Below are 18778 nucleotides of genomic sequence, written 5' to 3'. Positions count from 1 at the left end.
TTTATAATATTCTGGTAATTAACAATAACAACAGAACAATATTAATTATACCCGTATGTCAACGTGTGGGTTGTCAGTCTTTGACTCTGAAAAAAATAGGAAAGAGTGAAAAAACACCAGTAGCCCATGATTGTATCAGAGACTTCTGTAAGGTTTCTTGAGGTTTTGTGGCACCAACAGAAAACTCCAATCTTTGCAAGTTAAAAAATAAAAGTGCCACTGCCTGACACTAAAAAAGCTGGCGTGTTTGACACATCTGTCAGAAGAAGACGAAAAGGATTCAGTTAATTATATTCTTGCACTCAAGTGCAGAGAGTTGCATCTGTGCAGATTCACTGCTCAGTCTCTACCACATGTTTGCTCACATTTGTATTGCAGGGAGCTGTCGGTACATTAATTGGGTGCTGTGTTTGTGATTGCAGCATTCTTCTAGTCATGTCGAGTGAAGGGAAAAATACTTCGTAAAACTACAGATTTTTGTTCTTGGTCTTGTTGGCATGAAGGATACAGATTGACATGAGAGTTGATGTGGGCAAATATACAAAACATAATTTCAAAAACAATTTACTGTTGTGAGTTCCTAGTGCCATCGTGCTATACTATAGAATATAGAAGAAAAGCCTTCACCTGTACCTACAGTCGCTTCTCATTTTCCATAGCCAGAACACTGGGATCCTGTAAGCTGAAAAGCTGCTTTTGTTTTCCAGTGCCTTTCTCCCTAATCTGTCAGGCATGGAAGACTTTTATCCTCCAACAGGATTGTCTTTCACCTGCTGTCCAGCTATATCTGCCTGTTGTAAAGATATGTTTTAGTGTCGTGTACGGTGTAGTTTTCTTCCAGATCACAGCGGTACTGTCACCAAAGGGAGTGCATCTATGCAGAACCTCCAGAGCTTATCTGATAACCAGTGGATTACACAGATGTGTATCGTATAAACAAGTCCTCAGAACGGCTTTTGCTGATCTTCCACCTTCATGCCCTGTGCATGATAAACTAAGTAACAAATGTGGCTTTCTTAACCATTACCTTTATATCTTTAAGGTAATGCTTTAATAAATAAACTCCATCAAAAAGAATCGCTGGAGTTTATAGTGCTGAATTTACTCAGCTGTCCCCCGTCAATACCATACAACTACTGCCTGTTCTGCTGTGTCATAGCAGCCATTCATTTACATTAATTCATATGGAAGACATAAACACAAGTCTTTTCAATGATAATTAAAAAAACAACAACACTGCTGTCTTTTGTTTATTTGTTTTTTCTGATGAAAACAGATTGCTGATAGATAGAAGTGAATTTGGGTCAAAATACACCAGAGACAATGCAGCTAGTGTCTGCATAACGAAGTGTTGTTTTTGCCTTGTAATTAACATAGCGGCAGAGATGATTTGCAAAGAAGTTCATTTTTGGAAACGGAGTCTAGGGAACAATAAATCAAACTAATTTTTTTGTGTCAACTTGGTTTACATACTGTAATACAGACAGTTCACATTTTTCATTTGGACGGTGTTTTCAAATAAATATAACGCTTCTTCTGACTAAGCGGGGATTCGGACAAAAAGCAGTCCTGTGTTCTGACACAAAGTAACAGATTCTTTGTTTAAAGATTAACTAGATGTCAAAGCAGAAGGTAAACATTTGGTCTGTAAATTATGCGCTCATTTTATATTTCTGCCGTGATCATGACAAAAGAAAAATCATGGTGACAACAGAGAAAACATATGGGCGTGGCTTACATAAGGTTAACTTTCTGATTTAAACATGCTTGATGTTGCAAGTGCTACACCACTCTTTCACTGATAAAATTTCAACATTGTCTACTCATTTTTCTGTTTATATTTATTGCCCAGAATTTGATGGAAATTAAGTTTTAGATTCTAAGGAGGGCATGCTTTCCAGTTTCTAAGAATAAACAGTTTTTAAGTCTCTCAGTTTTCTCCATCTCTGCTGTTATTTACAGTTTTTAGGGGTATTTTGGCTTCCTACAGCTAGTCCCAACCTTAGAGAAACGTTGCAAATGCTTATTTGGGTCTAAGACGTGGCAGAGTGCGAAATCTCCTCAGACAGAACATTCATGGTTTGTGATCCGTAAACAAACCGCATCTTGTAATTTGCTCACCCGTGACATTAACCTCTCTTCCAGTGCGCCTACTGTTCTAGCGTGAAGATGTAAATTACGTTTGAGAAATGGGACATGCCTTTAGGTAAACCAAGTGAGCAAGAGGTTTTAGGATACTCCTCATGCTGCCACGCTTAAAGCCCATGTATATCCACCTTTAGCCCAAGCCTCAACGCTAGCAACGAATCACTATAAAAAGAGCCATTTATTTATAGTTGGAATCCTTGACAGGGTCGTTTCTACTTATCTTTCAGGATGCAGTCCCCAGTCTTTCCACCTCACATTTTCAGCATTGTCAAAGCTCCCATCAGCCTCATCTTTTATCACTGCACCACGCTGTCATTTCTCTAAATATCAGTGATTGTTTTTAACGTGTGGCAGTAAATAACCAGCTGCAGAGATGCACCAAAGTCTTTTCTTTCTTATAAAATCCAGCTGAAAACTTTTCCCATCCAGTAATGGAGAAAATACTCCCCCCTGTCGTGCACGGAGCCGCAGCTTCATCTGCTACAGCATGCGTTCCTTCTGTGTTTGTATTTCAAAGCATTTTTTCGTTGCGAGTAATCTAACACTTTAACTTTCTTAAGAGGCCACTACTGTGATTATTTGACTTTGCAACGCTACAGAAGATTACTTTTGTCCAATTAATGCCCATTGATTGAGCTGACCTTCAGTTGTGGCTAGTTGAAGCTGAGATAGTGAAATGAACTTGGCGAATAATGATTTTCTCCCTCTCCCTCCTCTGTCATCAGAGGACGGGGCGCTGTCATCAGTGTAATAGTAAATTCTATCAGCAGTAAGCTGTAATTAGTGTGGAGGAAGAGGAGAGGCCTTAGGATGTGTATTGATTTCTTGTTTGCTTGGCGAAAATGTCAGAGACACACAGAGGACATGAAAACAGAAGACTGATGCAGAAAGCAACACGTCTGATTTGCATGCTGCTTTTTAATTCAAAATCTGAAAAGCAGCATATCAACCAAAGTGCACCCAGATAGTTTACTGTAATAAATTTAACATCCATAAGGTGGAAATGCACAGAGCACATAATTTGATACAGAATATAAATGATAGTGACAGTAACCTTTATGTAGATTCAATTAGGGGGGAAAATATCTCTTAAGACTGGAATCAAAAATGTCAATTTAAGACATGAGAGATGGTTTAAACCTTTTGAAAGGGTAATTGAGGAGAGCCTCTAAGGGACCTGCAATATGGCCTGAGCAGGATGCAATGCTTTAAAATTAAACAAAATGACCTTAAATTAAATTTTGTCTGCAGCGACTGATGGTAAGCCAGCATCAGGAGGATATGGTTTGTTTTGCCTCTAGTATTTATCCAAGGAGAAGTTGAGCATTGTCATGATGGGAAATGCATGTCTGATGTATTGAGGTTAAGTGATCATAAAGGTGCGGCTTTGATTTTTAAAAGAGTTTTTTGCAGCGTTGTCCTCATTTTGTTTCATTATAAATTCAGAGTCACATCTGTTACATCTGTGCTCTTTATCCAGTCCTAAAGGTCACTCACTGCTTAGGCAGAGACACCGTTCAAGGAGAAGTATGACAGTCAAAGAGTGATGATGTGAAATCTGTGGGAGAACTTTGCAGCAAATATTGTTGTACAAGTGTTACTTCAAGGGGGGTCGACTTTTTGGCTTAAGTTTTGACTTCACCAGATTTGACTTTTTATTCTACAGATCCATTTTTTTTTTTACTCCGTGACCTTTGAAGCTCGATAAGTCCCTGGAGGTGTTTACTAAAGGACTTTGGTTTAGTTCAGCTCAGGTTCAGTTCAGTTCATTTTTATTTCAAACATTTCAAACATGTGCTTTCACAATCATTACAAAATATCATTCCATTATTTGTTTGAAAAGGAGTAGGCAGAAGTATTTACTTATTTGTCCCTACCCCCTCAAGTTTTACCTCTCATTCATTAAATTTTTTTTTTTAGTCTTAAATTAAACAAACAACATATGAAACAAAAGTAAAACAAAACAAAACATACATAAATCAAGAACAAGAAATTAGCAAGCCCCACCACAGTATAGTTTCTTTCATATGAAAAATACAGAAGGTGTATATCATCCATTATGAGATGGACTTAAAAAAAAAGAAAAAAAAGCTCCCACCTGGCACTAACCCGCTACCAGTGACCGTCTGCTCTTCACTAGTTCAATTATATTTAGAAATTAAAGAAATTTGCAGTTTAAAATACAAGATTTATTTTTAGTTTGGTTATAATTTTTTTTAGGATAATAGTAATTGTAGTAACTGTTTCTTGGGCAGGAGCTATAACTTTCTGGATTCCACGCTGGTTGCTTGGCAACTGCTGCTGGCCAAGAAGTAGCCCAGCATATATGTAAGCTTTTGTGGGAGTTAAAAAGCTATAACATTATTATTAGTTAGATTTAAAGGTTCTGCTTGGTGGATTCTGTGATCTGAGCCAGGCGAGCTACTTCCCAGTTTTCAGACGTGATGTGGACTTAAGCTGGTTCTTGCTGCACGAAAAGATCAACATATTGTACTACCCCTTCGTATGCAGGTGTGCTGATTAGAGGAGTTTAAGTTGCAGTGAAGACCACAATTGACTCGATGCAAAAGAGAAGGGAAAATTAAAAATCGGTTAGACTACACAAAATGATTTTTTCTTCACATTGTTCAGTCTTAATTACAACATGAATGTACCAGCTCTGTCTTCAGGTGCTCGTGACTCATCCACGGCAACACGGCCTCCTCACCAGACAAAAGTGGGCAAAACTCTGTGTTGGACACAAATTACAACATGTCATCTATTTAGGGAAAATTGTTCCAAGCAGCTTTCACTCAGGTTTATCTGGAGTTTGATGATCTGGTGAGAGAATCACTGGAGAACAGTAGCACTTTACACTCTCCAGGCACTTACAAACTGATGCTCACCATAAAGCTTTAGTGTTATGTGCTAGATTGTATCTTTTACTAGTTTCTCTTGGTTACGTTCTGGCTTTTTTTAGTACAATAATGACCTCATTCCATTTATCTACTAAGTGCAAGTGCTATTAATGTGAATCAGCTGACTTTACTCATTTGTAAAATTGAAGTCATTGTAAAAGATCAGAGCAGTTATGTTACTCACATGCACTTAAGTAACCACTTTAGTCAGCTCTCTCCATTAAAGCGATTGTAAACGAGGAACAAGGTTTCAGTGATGGCGGTATGGGATTACAGATTTCTCCTGCACACAGCTGATGTCGCGGCCGTTTGTTTGGCACCACGGGATGAAAAGAAAGCTCACACAGCAGTGCGATCCTTGTGGTAAACTTTTCACCGTCTATAAATTTCAAATGCTTGCAAAAAGAAAAACAAACTCACAGTTTCTTTCCTTCTTCCTCCAGTTGCTCAGATGAAAACACCTTTTTTTATAACTTTGGTGGAGAAAAGATGTCTGATGCAGTCCTGCTTTATTATAAAGGCAGATTTTAGGTGTGTGCAAGGTGGTTGCTTTTTAACCTAGAGCATAAAGAGCAGGCTGCTGGTGTATAATAGCAGAAGTTAAGCATAAATGTATTTGCAGGCTACTCTGACTCTAATGAGAGTCTTCTAATGAGTTGTTTTTGTTTGTGCCGTACAGGCAGGTTGTGACCATGCGCTGCCTGGCTGCTCGGGTGAACTACAAGACCCTCATCGTTATCTGCGCCCTCTTCACACTCATCACTGTGTTGCTGTGGAACCGCTGCTCTAGTGACACCTCCATACGCTTCCTGCCCCGTGCTGCCCCGGTGGCCACGAGTTCTCAGATCGGCGATGCTAGCATCAGCAGCCAGCAGCATCCCCCGCAACCTCCCGAGCCCCCGCCTGTTGTCGGAGTTGTCGGGGGGATCAAGTATGAAGAAATTGACTGCTTAATCAATGATGAATCGACTGTCAAAGGCCGGCGAGAGGGGGGAGAAGTCTACCTGCCCTTCTCTTGGGTGGAAAAGTACTTTGAGGTGTACGGCAAAATAGTGCAGTACGATGGCTACGATCGTTTTGAGTTTCAGCACAGCTATTCAAAGGTTTACGCCCAGCGAGAACCCTACCACCCCAACGGAGTCTTCATGTCGTTTGAGGGATACAACGTGGAGGTCCGTGACCGGGTCAAGTGTATCAGTGGAGTGGAAGGTAAGTCTTGTTTGTTTAGGTTTCGATTGCACGCAGGTTTCAGGTTTTCAATTCCTAATAGAAGTGCTCATGCATCTGAATATTAATGTTCTTTCTGTTGTTGAGATCCTACTGAACCAAGGCTTTGCATAAGTAGTGTCTGATGTGTGCAGCCAAAATGAGAAGCTCATCTCATAAGAAAAAATAAAACAGACAAAAAACTCTTTAAAAAAAACAAACCCAAAATCTTAGAGAAATGTGTGATTTGCTTAATTAAGCATATTGCCGTAAAATGGCACATTGTAAATCACCTGTTTAAACTGTGAGAAAGTGAGCTGAGACTTGATTAGCAAGATCCAGATTTCAAAAAGATTTCCAGAGCACCTTCTCACTCTCTGCCATCCGGTTCCAAACATCTTTTGCCTTTCTTTAACACTAACACCGTTAAATAGGATTTGTGTCGAATCCATTAAAAATGTTTCTTTTCGTCACTCATTGTCAGTATTAGTCTGTATTGATACAAGCAGCTGGGGGTCTGTTAAGTGACCGTATCTCTCCATGTTCCTCTATGCTTCTGGTCTGTCCTGAAAGCTGTTTTCTTTTGAAGGTTCCTTTTAAGATAATGGCCAGGAAAGATCAATAGCTCATTTTAAAAGGCTATTAGTTGAAACCACTTGGTCATCAATATAGTTCTGTTCCTCGCTTGCTTGAAGAAGTGGCTCTTTGTACTTGCTTGAAATTACAAAATAGATATTTATTATCTTTCTTCTTTTGTCAAATAGCTACAGGCACAAAAAAGGGGGAAAGGAGATTGTGTCGGCTATGAACACAGAATATGTTGTTTGTTTTTCCCCCAAAACATAATCTTATAAATCCAGACATATCAGTGTTCTTATTGGAAATGACAGAGGCAGGAGGTAGAGGATTCACAGTTTTGAGTCCTTTACCCATCTGAGAATAAAGCTCTTGTGGTGGCGGGTAAATGTAAGGAGGAAATGTTCAGTAGCAAAATGTCAGGTAAGCTTGATGAATAATGATGGTCTGTGAGAGCAGTGTCACAGCAGCAAATTAGTTTTTTGTTTTTTTTTTAACTTGTGGCTGCAGCTGCTGAAATGGAAAGTGCAAATTCCCACATTTTATTTTATTTTTTTTACATCACGATTGAAGTCTCCCCCTCCCCCCCTTCCATCTTTCATTGAGACTTATTTTAAATTCTTATTTCAAATTCTTCATAAACTCTTTAAAAGATTGTGTTTCAAGCAAAACAGTAGAGAATAATGACATTAAAAGGCTTGGGTAGGTCAGAAGGTCACATTTAAAGCAATAATTCTGTTATGTTTATTTGGTTTTCAGCAATTTCTCTTTTGCTTTTATTAGTTCTGCAACTTGGCAATATTTTAGTTATCAAATTAAATTATTTATTATTTTCTCAGTTTGTCCACAAAGCACAGTGAGTTGCATTCAAAGCACTTGTTTTTAGAGCCTGACCGATGCAGGCTGGGGGTTATAGAAACCAATTTTTAAGTACTAAAAATAAGTCAGTGCATTCAGTATTATGGGTTATGTGTCCTATATACAGTCATGTAAAAAAGAGAGAGGAAAAAATGATTCAGTGGCTTGCAAAACCACCTTTAGAAGCAATAATTTTGAATCATTTTCTTTATGACTTGATAAATCTCTCAGATTGTTGTGGAAGAATTTTGGTCTACTGTTTTTTTTTTTTCTTACAGCTTTGCCTTAAGTTCATTGACATGCATTGTGGGCATTCATTTACAGTTCTCTTAAGGTCTCGCCGCAGCACTTCAGCCCAATTAAAGTCTGGAATTTGACTGGATCACTGCAACACCTTGATTCTTTTCTTTTTCAGCCACTGTTTGGATCATTATCTGCTGTATGACCTAATTTCAGTCAAACCATAGCTGTCCGACAGATGACTCTGGAATACTTTGAGTTGACGAGGAACTCCTCTATATACCAATGTCTGCAGGGTGCCCAGGTCCTGTGGCTGCAAACAAGCCCAAGGTGGTTGTGTTTTTGCCAAATGTGGTGATGTTCGTTCTTGTCGGACGTCTCCATTTTGTTTTTCCAAAGGACATTGTTCCAGAAATAATGTGGGGTTTTTTCAGATGCAGCTCTGCAAACCTAAGCTGTGCTGCCATGCTCTTCTTAAAGAAAAGAGGCTTCCTCCTGGCAAACAAGTCATACTTGTTCAATATTTTTTCTAACTGCACCATCATGAAGTTTAAAATTGAACATGTTAACTGAGGCCTGTAGAGTCAGAGTTGTAGCTTTTGGGTTTTTGCAGTTTTTCTGAGCGTTATACAGTCTAACCGTCCACTAGATTTGAAGGGATATCCACCCCTGGGTAGATTGGGGCATTGTGTTAACCACATAAATACTTTTTTTTAAAGAAGGCTCACATTTGCCGATCAGTTGATCAGCTTCATTTGATCAGCATTTCCTATAGAAGCAGTACTTAGTTGGCTACTGTCTGATCTGTCTAATCCTGAAGTTAGTTGTTCAGCTGTACGTATTTTGATATATGCAGGACAAGCACATACTTACTGCACACACAATTTACCAAGGTCATTTAATGAAGCTCCAGGCTTCTTACTGTTTGTGCTTTTACATGTGAAGGAATAAACACCAGTGTTCTACTAAACATTTTTTACAGGTGAAAATAGGCGTTCATTAATTAGCCTGTCACATTTAGATTTACTGCAGGGCTTAAACAAGGTCATGAAAGATTTTTCCTCAGCGCAGCCCTGTTAACCATGAAAAGGTTATTTAACAGCACCAGTTTTTTCATAGAGATTTTACTCAGGCAGGCCTGACCAAGTATATTTAGTGGCCTATTTTAGCATTTTTTCTTTTTTTTTTATTCTTATTTTAGAATCTGGCCCAGTGAATGAGCCCATCCACAATCTAGTCTTTTCCCCTATATCGATTTATTGGAGGCAGCTCACCACACTATCAGTACTGACTGGAATTTTTTCCCCCACTATTTAAAGGTGAGACAGGTGGAAAAACTAAAGGAGAAACTTGACCTGACCTTAAACATACATGGGGGCAAGTGGGGGGATAAAGTGGTTCTCTTATGCTGTGGGGTCTACTTGATGGTTTGGGTCCTCTTGGTGCCTTAGGTCAGCGGTCCCCAACCCCCGGGCCTCGGACCGGTACCGGTCCGTGAGTCATTTGGTACCGGGCCGCGAGAGTTGAGGCTCAGGTGTGAAATGTATGGTTTTCAGGGTTTTTATCGGTTTTCAGCGTTATTTTGTTATCGTTTTTATCGTTAACTCTGTTTTCCTTGGTCTTTTCACGTGTGTTATGAATAAATCTTCTTTTTTCGGTACCGGTACTAGTTTTATTTTGTTGTATTTATCCGTGACACCTTAAAGGCTGGTCCGTGAAAATATTGTCGGGCATAAACCGGTCCATGGCGCAAAAAAGGTTGGGGACCGCTGACTTAGAGGAGAGAGTCACTGCAAATTATTACAAAGGACATTGGTTGATTTGCCTACCACACCGAGCTCACCACCCTACACAAAACAAATTTCATTTACAGACCCTCACACATTAACGTTATTTATCAATAGGAGGTTTGTTATGTTATAGAATAGTAACTTCGTCAAGATTCCCCCCCTCATTAATGTTGTATTATTTCACTCACAACTCATCTGCTGCTAATCAGATGCTATTAATCATGTTAATTTTTATGACCTGGCCCACCCGCTCTGCTGATTAACTGCAGTGCCGGAGGATGTTACTGCGATCAGCACATCACTTTCAGCTTGTGATGAGATGGCTGACTGCCGTCGCCAGCTGCAGCCCAAGACAAAGAGGACGCAGCTGAGTATATTGATAAGTAATGCATTTGTCAGAGTACACAGTCACAAAACCCATTGGCTATCCTCTCATGATTTAGCCACAAGGGACAACAGCCAGTGTTTCAGGGCTTCAATTGCGATCATCCAATGACAGATAACGACTATCTGGGACAAAACGTCCGGTTTCATATGCTGGTGAATTTTACAGTCCAACTATGAATGCAGGCGTATTTTAAAAGGCATTAACTGATCTTCTTTGTTTTTTTACTCAAGACTGAATATTTAGTTGCTTGCATACAGAGACTGCTTAAATGTTGTGCGTCAATAAATCCTGACATGCAAGTGGAAATTCTTTTTGGCTTACTTGCTTACAGATAGTAAACACAAAATGCAGTTTTTAAAGGAAGGTGTTTATAATTAAGGGGGAAAAAAATACAAACCCACATGGCCCTGTGTGAAAAACTGACTTCTTCTAAACCTAATGACTGGTTGGTCCACCCTTAGCAGCAACAACCGCAATCAGGCGTTTGCGATAACTAGCAAAGAGTCTTTTACAGTGCTGTACAGTGGTCCCTCGTTTATCGCGGGAGTTACATTCCAAAAATAACCCGCAATAGGTGGAATAAGCGAAGTAGCCAACTTTATTTTCTTCAATTATTCTAGATGTTTTAAGGCTGTAGAACCCCTCACTACACACTTTATACACTTTTCTCAGACAGGCAGGAACATTTTCACATTTTTCTCTCTTGTTTAAACTCTCTCAAAGTTCAAACCTTCATAGAAAAATAAGTCCAGTATTATAGAATGAAACCAAAGACACCTGCAGGTTGTCTTTGATGGTACAAAACGTTTCATCAACATTGTTGTTTGTTGGGGAGAAAACTTACAAACATACAATGCAGCACTTCAGAGTCACACTGCTAGCGACCGAAGATTTATGTAAATTTGACAAGCTGAACTCATTCTGTACTGTACAGAAGACACTGCATGAGATTGATTGACAATGGTCTACAGCCAATCAAGACGCAGAACACAAAGCGCTGTAAGAAAGAAAAAAAAAAGCATGTAAAATTCCACCCTAAAAAAAATCAGTGAAACAGCGAGACGGCGAAAGGTGAACCGCATTATAGCAAGGGAGGGACCACTGTACAGGAATTTTGGCCCATTTACCTTTGCAGAATTGTTGTAATTCACCCACATTGGAAGGTTTTCAAGCATAATCTGCCTTTTTAAGGTCGTGCCACAGCACCTCAATTGGATTCAGGTCAGAACTTTAACTAGGTCGCTCCAAAGTATTCATTTAGTTTTTCTAAAGCCATTCAGCCTTTACTGGTGTGTTTTGGTCATAAACAGATGGCCGGATATTCTCCTTCAAGATGTTTTGGTAGACAGCCAGAATTCATGGTACCATTTCCCATTACCAGGTCCTGAGTAGGGCTGTGCGATATGTGGGAAGTGTTTCCAGCTGCGTGTCGTGTACCTGGAGTCGAGTGTTTTAACCGATGCATGAAACAAACATTTTTAGACATAAGTTGTAACGGCTGCCGTTTTCTTTGTGAGTATTTATTACACGGCGTGCTGCGGGGAAAAGCCTGTTCTAACGTTTGAGTCTAAGGTTTATTTTTTAGCACCTGGCGGCTCTTTTTGCTTCTCATCTGTAAATAATCTGCTCTTTCATGTGATTCAGTTTATTTTGAAAAGTCTCAACAGGATCTTGAGTTTTATTGTGAAAGGTTTATGTGGAACATAAACAAGCGGACACGCGATGGTGTTACCGTCGTTGTTGCTAACGACAACGCATAAAAACAGGCACTTGTCGGTCTGTAGTGTGGTTATATTAAATATAAGAGAAAGAGAGAACTTTAAGAAGTTAATATAGCCACTACAGTGACCATCAAAACAATGAAAAACATATTGCCGTAAAAAGTTTATTTTGCAACATGACAAAACAAATGATAGTGTAAAATGAAACGATAGATGTTTTTATATCGTCATCCGATATATATCGTTATATCGAACAGCCCTAGTCCTGAGGCAGCAAAACAGGCCCAGACTACCACCACCACAATATCTTATCACAATATTAGCTTTTGTCACATCAGTCCACAGAGTATTTTCCCAGATCTCTCAGGGATCGTCAAGAATTCTTTTTTTTTTTTTTGGGGGGGGGGGCAGCAAATGTGAGATGAGTCTTTGTGTTCTTTTTGGTCAGCAGTGCTTTTCTCCTTGAACTCTCCCATGGATGCCCTTTTTCCTAATCTCTTTCTTATTGTTGATTCATGAACTTTGACCTTAACTGAGACATTTGAAAGCCTGTGGTTCTTTAATGATGTTCTGGGGTCTTTTGTGACCTCCTGGATGAGTTGTCATTGTCCTCTTTGAGTAATTTTGGTTGGCTGTTCACTCCTAGGACGTTTCACCACTGTTTCAGATTTTCTCCATTTGTGTATAACGGCTCTCACCATGGTTCACTGAAGTCCCAAAACCTTAGAAATGACTTTGTAACCCTTTCCAAACTGGTAGATATCAGTGACTTTGTTTCCCAGGTGTTTCTTTAGATCGTGGCATGATGTGCTGCTTTCTGCGATCTTTTAGCCATCTTCACTTTGTCAGACAGGTTCTGTTTAAGTGATTTCTTGATTCAGCAGGTCTTTCACTAATCAGGTTTGAGTGTCTTTAGTGAAACTAAACTCAGCTTTCCAAAAAATGTGGGTAATTAGAGTTAATTCATGATTTAACAAGAGGGGGGATTACTTTTTCAAACAAGACCAGATAGGTTTGGATAACTTTTCTCCCTTAATCAGTGAAATCTTCATTTAAAAACTGCAATATGTATTTACTCTTGTCATCGATGTCTAATATTAAAATTTGTTTGATCATCTCAAACATGTAAATGGTAAATGGCCTGCATTTGTATAGCGCTTTTCTAGTCCTTAAGGACCCCAAAGCGCTTTACACTACATTCAGTCATTCACCCATTCACACTCACATTCACACACTGGCGATGGCAAGCTACATTGTAGCCACAGCTGCCCTGGGGCGCACTGACAAGGATATTTGGCATGCAGCCAGGAGGCAGCCTGGGATCGAACCACCGACCTTCTGATTAGTGGCTGACCTGCTCTGCCACCTAAGCTACAGCCACCCTCAGTGTGGCAAATATTCAATATACTTGGAAATCAGGACGGGGGCAAAAATTTTTCACACCACTGTAGTTATAATACTCTGCAGTAACACAACCTTAAATCACGTTTTGTCTAATTTTTGTCTGGTATGTTTTTTCCACCTTCCACTATCCTCTCCTATGTTGATTGTTTTGGTGCAGACCAACGTCACTCCAATATATGCACAAGAAAAGAGCCCTTAAAAAAAAAAATAAAAAAATAATATATATATTCATTCCTAAACGTTTTATGCCCTTTTCAAACAGCCATTTTATTACTTACACACTGTGCCCATACGTACGTGACAGGTGATCTGTTTTACCTAGCACCTGCGCACACTCACTAATAGATACTTCTACTACTTGGATGAATTTTCTCTGAAAAGAATCTAGGACATTGGTGCAAACCAGTGTAATGTATCAGGCAGTTACTCCACAAAAGCCACAATCTAATTCAGTCAAGTAGACTGAACAATTTGATCTGTGTCCTGACAAATTAAATCAAAATACAGTTTAGAGTCATTCTTTTGATCTGTGTAATTATCCACCAGCCTTCCACCTGCAGCATATGCTGCATTTAGAGCAGGTTCTAATACACACTTGCAGAAATTGTAATGTCCATGTGAATAAACAGAAAATCATTTCCCTTAAGTGCTTCTTGATGTATTCAGCTCAAATACACAGCCATGATGCAAAAGTTAAAGCTGCATTAAGCCTTTTTTCGTTATCATACAGTAGAATTGCAACAAAACCTCACAGAAACACAACCTTAATATATCATTCATTTATTAAGTTGTTAGTAACTGTTTTCTGCTTTATTTAAGCTCCCAGCAGAAAAGGAGCAACATGAAAATCCCACTGGCATCATATTTTTGACAAACTGGCAAAGAAGGCACTTGAATATTCAGATATATTTATTTTCTTTAGCTCCGCTTTTGGCAACCACCAACTCCTGAGGAAAACATCTTTACCTTTAGCTCCTACATGCTGAATGTTCTCCATCAATGTACTTTGGCTGTCTTGACAGTGAGTTATTCTGAGGTGTTTTATAAAAAAAAATATTTCATTTAGACAAAGCTAAAATCTGCAAAAGTGCTTGAAATCCCTCTAAGTTCAGCACAACAGCAAGTTACAAATTACCGGCGGTGGTTCACTGTTTAATATTAAAGAAATGCTCAGTGGAGCTTACATATTCCTGACCTGGTAGAGGTCAAAAACAAAGCTTTTGTTTGGTTTTTTAAATGAGAGGGAAAAAAAATCACGAAAACATTTTGTATCAGTTTTCCTCTCCGTGTAAATTCCAGTAGGCGTCGAGCCTCAGAGCCTACTGGAATTTACAGACCAATCTTTTTCTAGAAAAGTCTGCTCTTTGGAGTCAGCAAAATATATGGAGGCTTAACAGTCATTTCCATATGGATTACTTGGTGTTATGCAGTGGGTAGCACAGCGTTAGGATTTTGACAGTCATTTTCCTTAAGTTGTCAGGGGAGATGCCAGTAACAAGCCAGGCAGGGAGTTAAGGCATGGAAGTGTGTGTGGGAATGTATAAATGCGTGCAAGCTGTCTTTCTGGGCTCTTATTTATGGACAGTATAGGGAAATATCAGTTCTTGGGGCATCGCTGCATCCTTTGTGTTTGTCTCTTGAAATCTAAACATTAAAATAAGTTCCTGACAGGTTATTAACAGAGTTCAGAGCATCGTTGGGTCAAAGACACCACATGAACTTGTTCAGAGCCTCCTAACTTGTTTTTACTTCCATCCAAAATTAAGAGAAGGAGGATAATTGGAGCAGTCAGATGGCACGTATTTATTGAAGCCGTGTGCCCCCGATTAATGTTAGCTATTAAAAATATTTTAGTCGTGCATGTTGCGACCCACTAATGCGTGAACTTTTTAACACAAGAAAAATGAAGTGCATCGTGATAAAGCTGTTATAAAGCATAACTGTTAATTTAAGCATGCCTCACAGGGTTCAAAGCACGTAATTGAGTGGTATGGGTGGGGGTGTTGGCGGCAGAGCTTTAGCTCTGCTTGACCTGCTGCAGCAAGGACGGACTGCTCACACAACTTATTGATGGCCACTTCTATGTCACGTTGACTTTTGAAAGGGAAACCATGAGTGCAGGCACGTGGAAAATCCTCTGTGGATCGGAGTGAATGTGTGCGGCTAGGCTGCGCTGGAAACACTGCGGGGAGCAGCTGAAAATTGTGCCACATTTTCTGCCTGTCAGTGTGACTGCCAGTCTGCAGTTAAGAAGAAGAATTCTCTCTGAAGTAATTCTTCACACTTACGCACATGCAGCCCATGAAATGTAAGCTATTAATCTCTTAAGAGCTATTTGTGTCAAGTTTTCTCCGTGCAGAAGTAGACTGTAAACAGAACATGTGGTCAGACCCCTGCGAGTGTGCTTCGTAATGGATGGGCAGCCGTTGGTTACTAATACCTGTGTTTTTGAATAGAACATCAATAAGTCCTTGTTGCTGCATTAACTCCTGGTGCAGTGTTTGGGCGCCCTGTGCGGAGGATCAATCGAGGAGGAGAGGTTTCGATAAATCTCCTTGCTGCCAAGTAAAAGGCAGAATTGTGTGTTGAATAAAAGGAGAATAATTAGAGTTTCTTTGTATATTTAATGGGGGTAAGAACTGAAAGACTGCTGCATGATCCTACTTTGACCAGAGTGTGCCTGTATGTGTGCAAATGGATTCTTTCCTTTCTATGTGCGTGAATAATCTTCCATTGTCTTTTTAACTGCTGTTGAAATTGCCTGCTCTTTTTTTTTCCTTCTTATTTGTGAGCTGAGTTTTATGTGCACAGGGTCCTAAAAAGTCATTTCAGTCATAAAAAGATTGAGCTTCCTTCCTGAGTTTGTGTCGGGCAGCTGGACTTCTACACTGTACAAGAGCAGATACTAAAATGGACTTGCTATGTATGCGGTGGTGATTAGTTTAGAAGGAGGCGGCGTATTGTCAGCCCTAATCTGAGTTTATTACATTCTTCTTAGAAGGATGAGGTTTGGGTAGCACGTGTGCATTCCCTGTCACAAGGTCTTAAAATGAGCTATCTGTTAATCAGAGTGATTCTCCTGGCTGAGCTATTTTTGGCTGCATGAACATGGAAGCTCGCCTCCAGTGAAATGCAATAGATTAGGTTGAATTTCACCACACCGTCTAATCATTTATTGTAGCTGGTGGCATTTATTTTCTAACCCTTTTCTTCTTCTCTTAAACAATTTTTGTTTTGTTTTGTTTTTGTTTTACTAAAGGAGTATTTTTTTTATTGCCCTAGTCGGCCTCTAGTCTCCAGGAGATGAGAAGTTCTAAAATTTATAGTGTTTGTATTAATATTTAAATTTGGACCAGTTTCTTTTTATACTGTGGTTATGGACTCGGTGTCATGCTGCACTTAACAGATTTAGTCATTCTTCAACAAAGTAAAAAAAAAAAGTAAGGCAATGTTATGACAAGTGCCATCTTAAAAAGAACATCTGCTTGAAATAAACTGCAAAGAGCTTAAAAGAAAACCCAGCTTATCATGTCAGCCAAGATTAAGAACCATCGCTGTGCTTCATAAAAGTTCCAGCCAGTTTTAAAGCGACTGCACTTCTTGCATATCAGGCTATTTCCAGTATTTATTTAACATTAATATCCTCCTTTTCTTCCTCCTTTCTTTCCACCCAGGCGTGCCTCTGTCCACTCAGTGGGGCCCTCAGGGCTACTTTTACGCCATCCAGATTTCCCAGTACGGTTTGAGCCATTACAGCAAAAACCTGACCGAGCGCGCTCCCCACGTTGATGTCTATGACACGGCCGAGGAGAGGGACAGCCGAGCCAACGCCGCGACCTGGAGTGTACCGAAGGGTTGCGGGCTCAGCCACGTCTATGACAAGACCAGGGCTACCTCCGTGCGGCAGTTCAGCGCTCCAGGTATTTAAGCCTTCCATTAGCCCAGATGGCCTCTGGGCAAGAAGCTTATCTCGTGTTAACTGTGGCTGTAGCAAGCATACCCTGAGGACAGGATGATAGTCTGCAGTGAGTCAGCGCCACAGGGAGAGTACGCTGACAAGCTGTCTGGTCTGACAGTGGACCCACAGCATAATGATATTCTTAGACAGTGTGATGGTTAAAGAAGCACACGTTTCATCCTGTTTTGTCCCATTAGTCAGACACTGAAATTGCAGCTGGTGTTAGATACAAAAACACTTTGAGATTAGTTCATTTTCCCTCTCTGGTAAAACATAAGTATGTAAATGTAGGTGTTGAAATGGAACTTCACCATCTTTATTAGTCGCAGGCAAAATAAAGCCATTATAGGTTATTGTGTTCTTTGTAAGGACTTGTTTTATGTCACTTTTTTTTAACACAAGAGTCACAAATGTGTACTTATACCATTTAAAAACGAGCTATAATTTCCTGCTGGGACCTGTTGTAGCAGTCAGTATAAAAAGTATCTGTTTTAGCCTATTTAGTACATTTCTACTAGACTGTATGTGGGTATTTTCATTGCATGTGTTAATAAACATATGTAGAATAGATTAACCCTTTAAAGCAAATTGTTTTTAATGCAGATTTGCCTACTATATTAGTACCAGCATTAATAGCTGTGAAGCTAATGGTAGTTCACTATGCTGCAGTGGCAAGCTAGTCTCACTGAGGGGTCATCAGATAACTGTCACACTGTCAGAAGTGATGTATTAATGATTTTATCACTGTTGCCCAGAGTTTATTCATCAACAATTAGTTTTTAACGCTTAATTAAAATGTATTTTAGTAACACAGTACTAGCAATATCATAACAGAATGTGTTATTAATAATATATGAAGGCTCGTGATAAGTGAAGGCCACCGAAGACGTTTTCTTTGTTTGTTGTCGAGGTTTCAGTGAGATTTGAATGTTGCTGTAAGAACCGCAGCAGAGACTGATGAATATTAACATATACTGCCTATTTCTCCATAAGTGCTTAGTTAATAGGGCTTCAGAAAATGGAGAATGTCATCACTTGTAATAAAACAGACTGAATAATGGGGCTGTCCTTGCTGCCATTTCGCACTGTTTCAACTATGAGGAATCTAATTTCATTCAGCTCACTCACTCATATGGCCTTCTCTCTTATGCATCTAAAATTTGATCTATAAAAAGGGGTTAAAAAAAAAAAGAAAAAGGAAAAAGTCTCCCACTTCATGTTTTTACATTGTTCCAAACAGAGTTGTATTGAGGGCTGCAGCATGTGGTGGGTATGGATAAGATACTGCAAGTTTGAACAGGCGACTCTTATTCTCACCGAGTGGTTGACTTGGAGGAGACGCGGTGCCATTTAGGGAGAAATAAATTGCTGTTACATCTGCTTCAGCGTATGCTTGAATAATTGCATATATGCATTTTTAGACTTAAATTGTTGATCTAAGAGTGCTTAGACTGTAGCTTGTATTATGATTTATTAACTCTCTGTGACGTATTTACTTAACTCTTGTCATGTCGTGTTAATCCTGTGAGTCAGCAAATCAAGAAAAAAAGGAGACTCGGCTGGTGCTTGATTAATGTGCTCTTCTGTGTAGC

At 39.5% G+C, this 18778-nt stretch overlaps 1 protein-coding gene across 2 annotated transcripts in view; it reads left to right on the top strand.

Annotated features, from left to right (window-relative positions):
- Window positions 1-18778, top strand: part of glceb (glucuronic acid epimerase b) — a 57291-nt gene that overhangs the window by 28488 nt on the left and 10025 nt on the right. The window contains exons 3-4 of one of the 2 annotated variants that reach the window (XM_035909115.2): window positions 5729-6254; window positions 16903-17148. In XM_035909115.2, the coding sequence (XP_035765008.1) occupies window positions 5738-6254; window positions 16903-17148 (763 nt within the window). In that variant the 5' untranslated portion in view covers window positions 5729-5737. Of the gene's footprint in view, window positions 1-5724; window positions 6255-16902; window positions 17149-18778 lie in introns of both variants that reach the window. The other variant, XM_006793867.3, reaches the window with a different exon arrangement.

This window comes from Neolamprologus brichardi, chromosome 1 (genome assembly GCF_056152115.1).
Source record: "Neolamprologus brichardi isolate AB-2024 chromosome 1, ASM5615211v1, whole genome shotgun sequence".
In the NCBI taxonomy this organism is placed as follows: Eukaryota; Metazoa; Chordata; class Actinopteri; order Cichliformes; family Cichlidae; genus Neolamprologus; species Neolamprologus brichardi.
The sequence above is the reverse complement of the archived record's forward strand: the minus strand, read 5'-3'. Positions and strand labels throughout refer to the sequence as shown.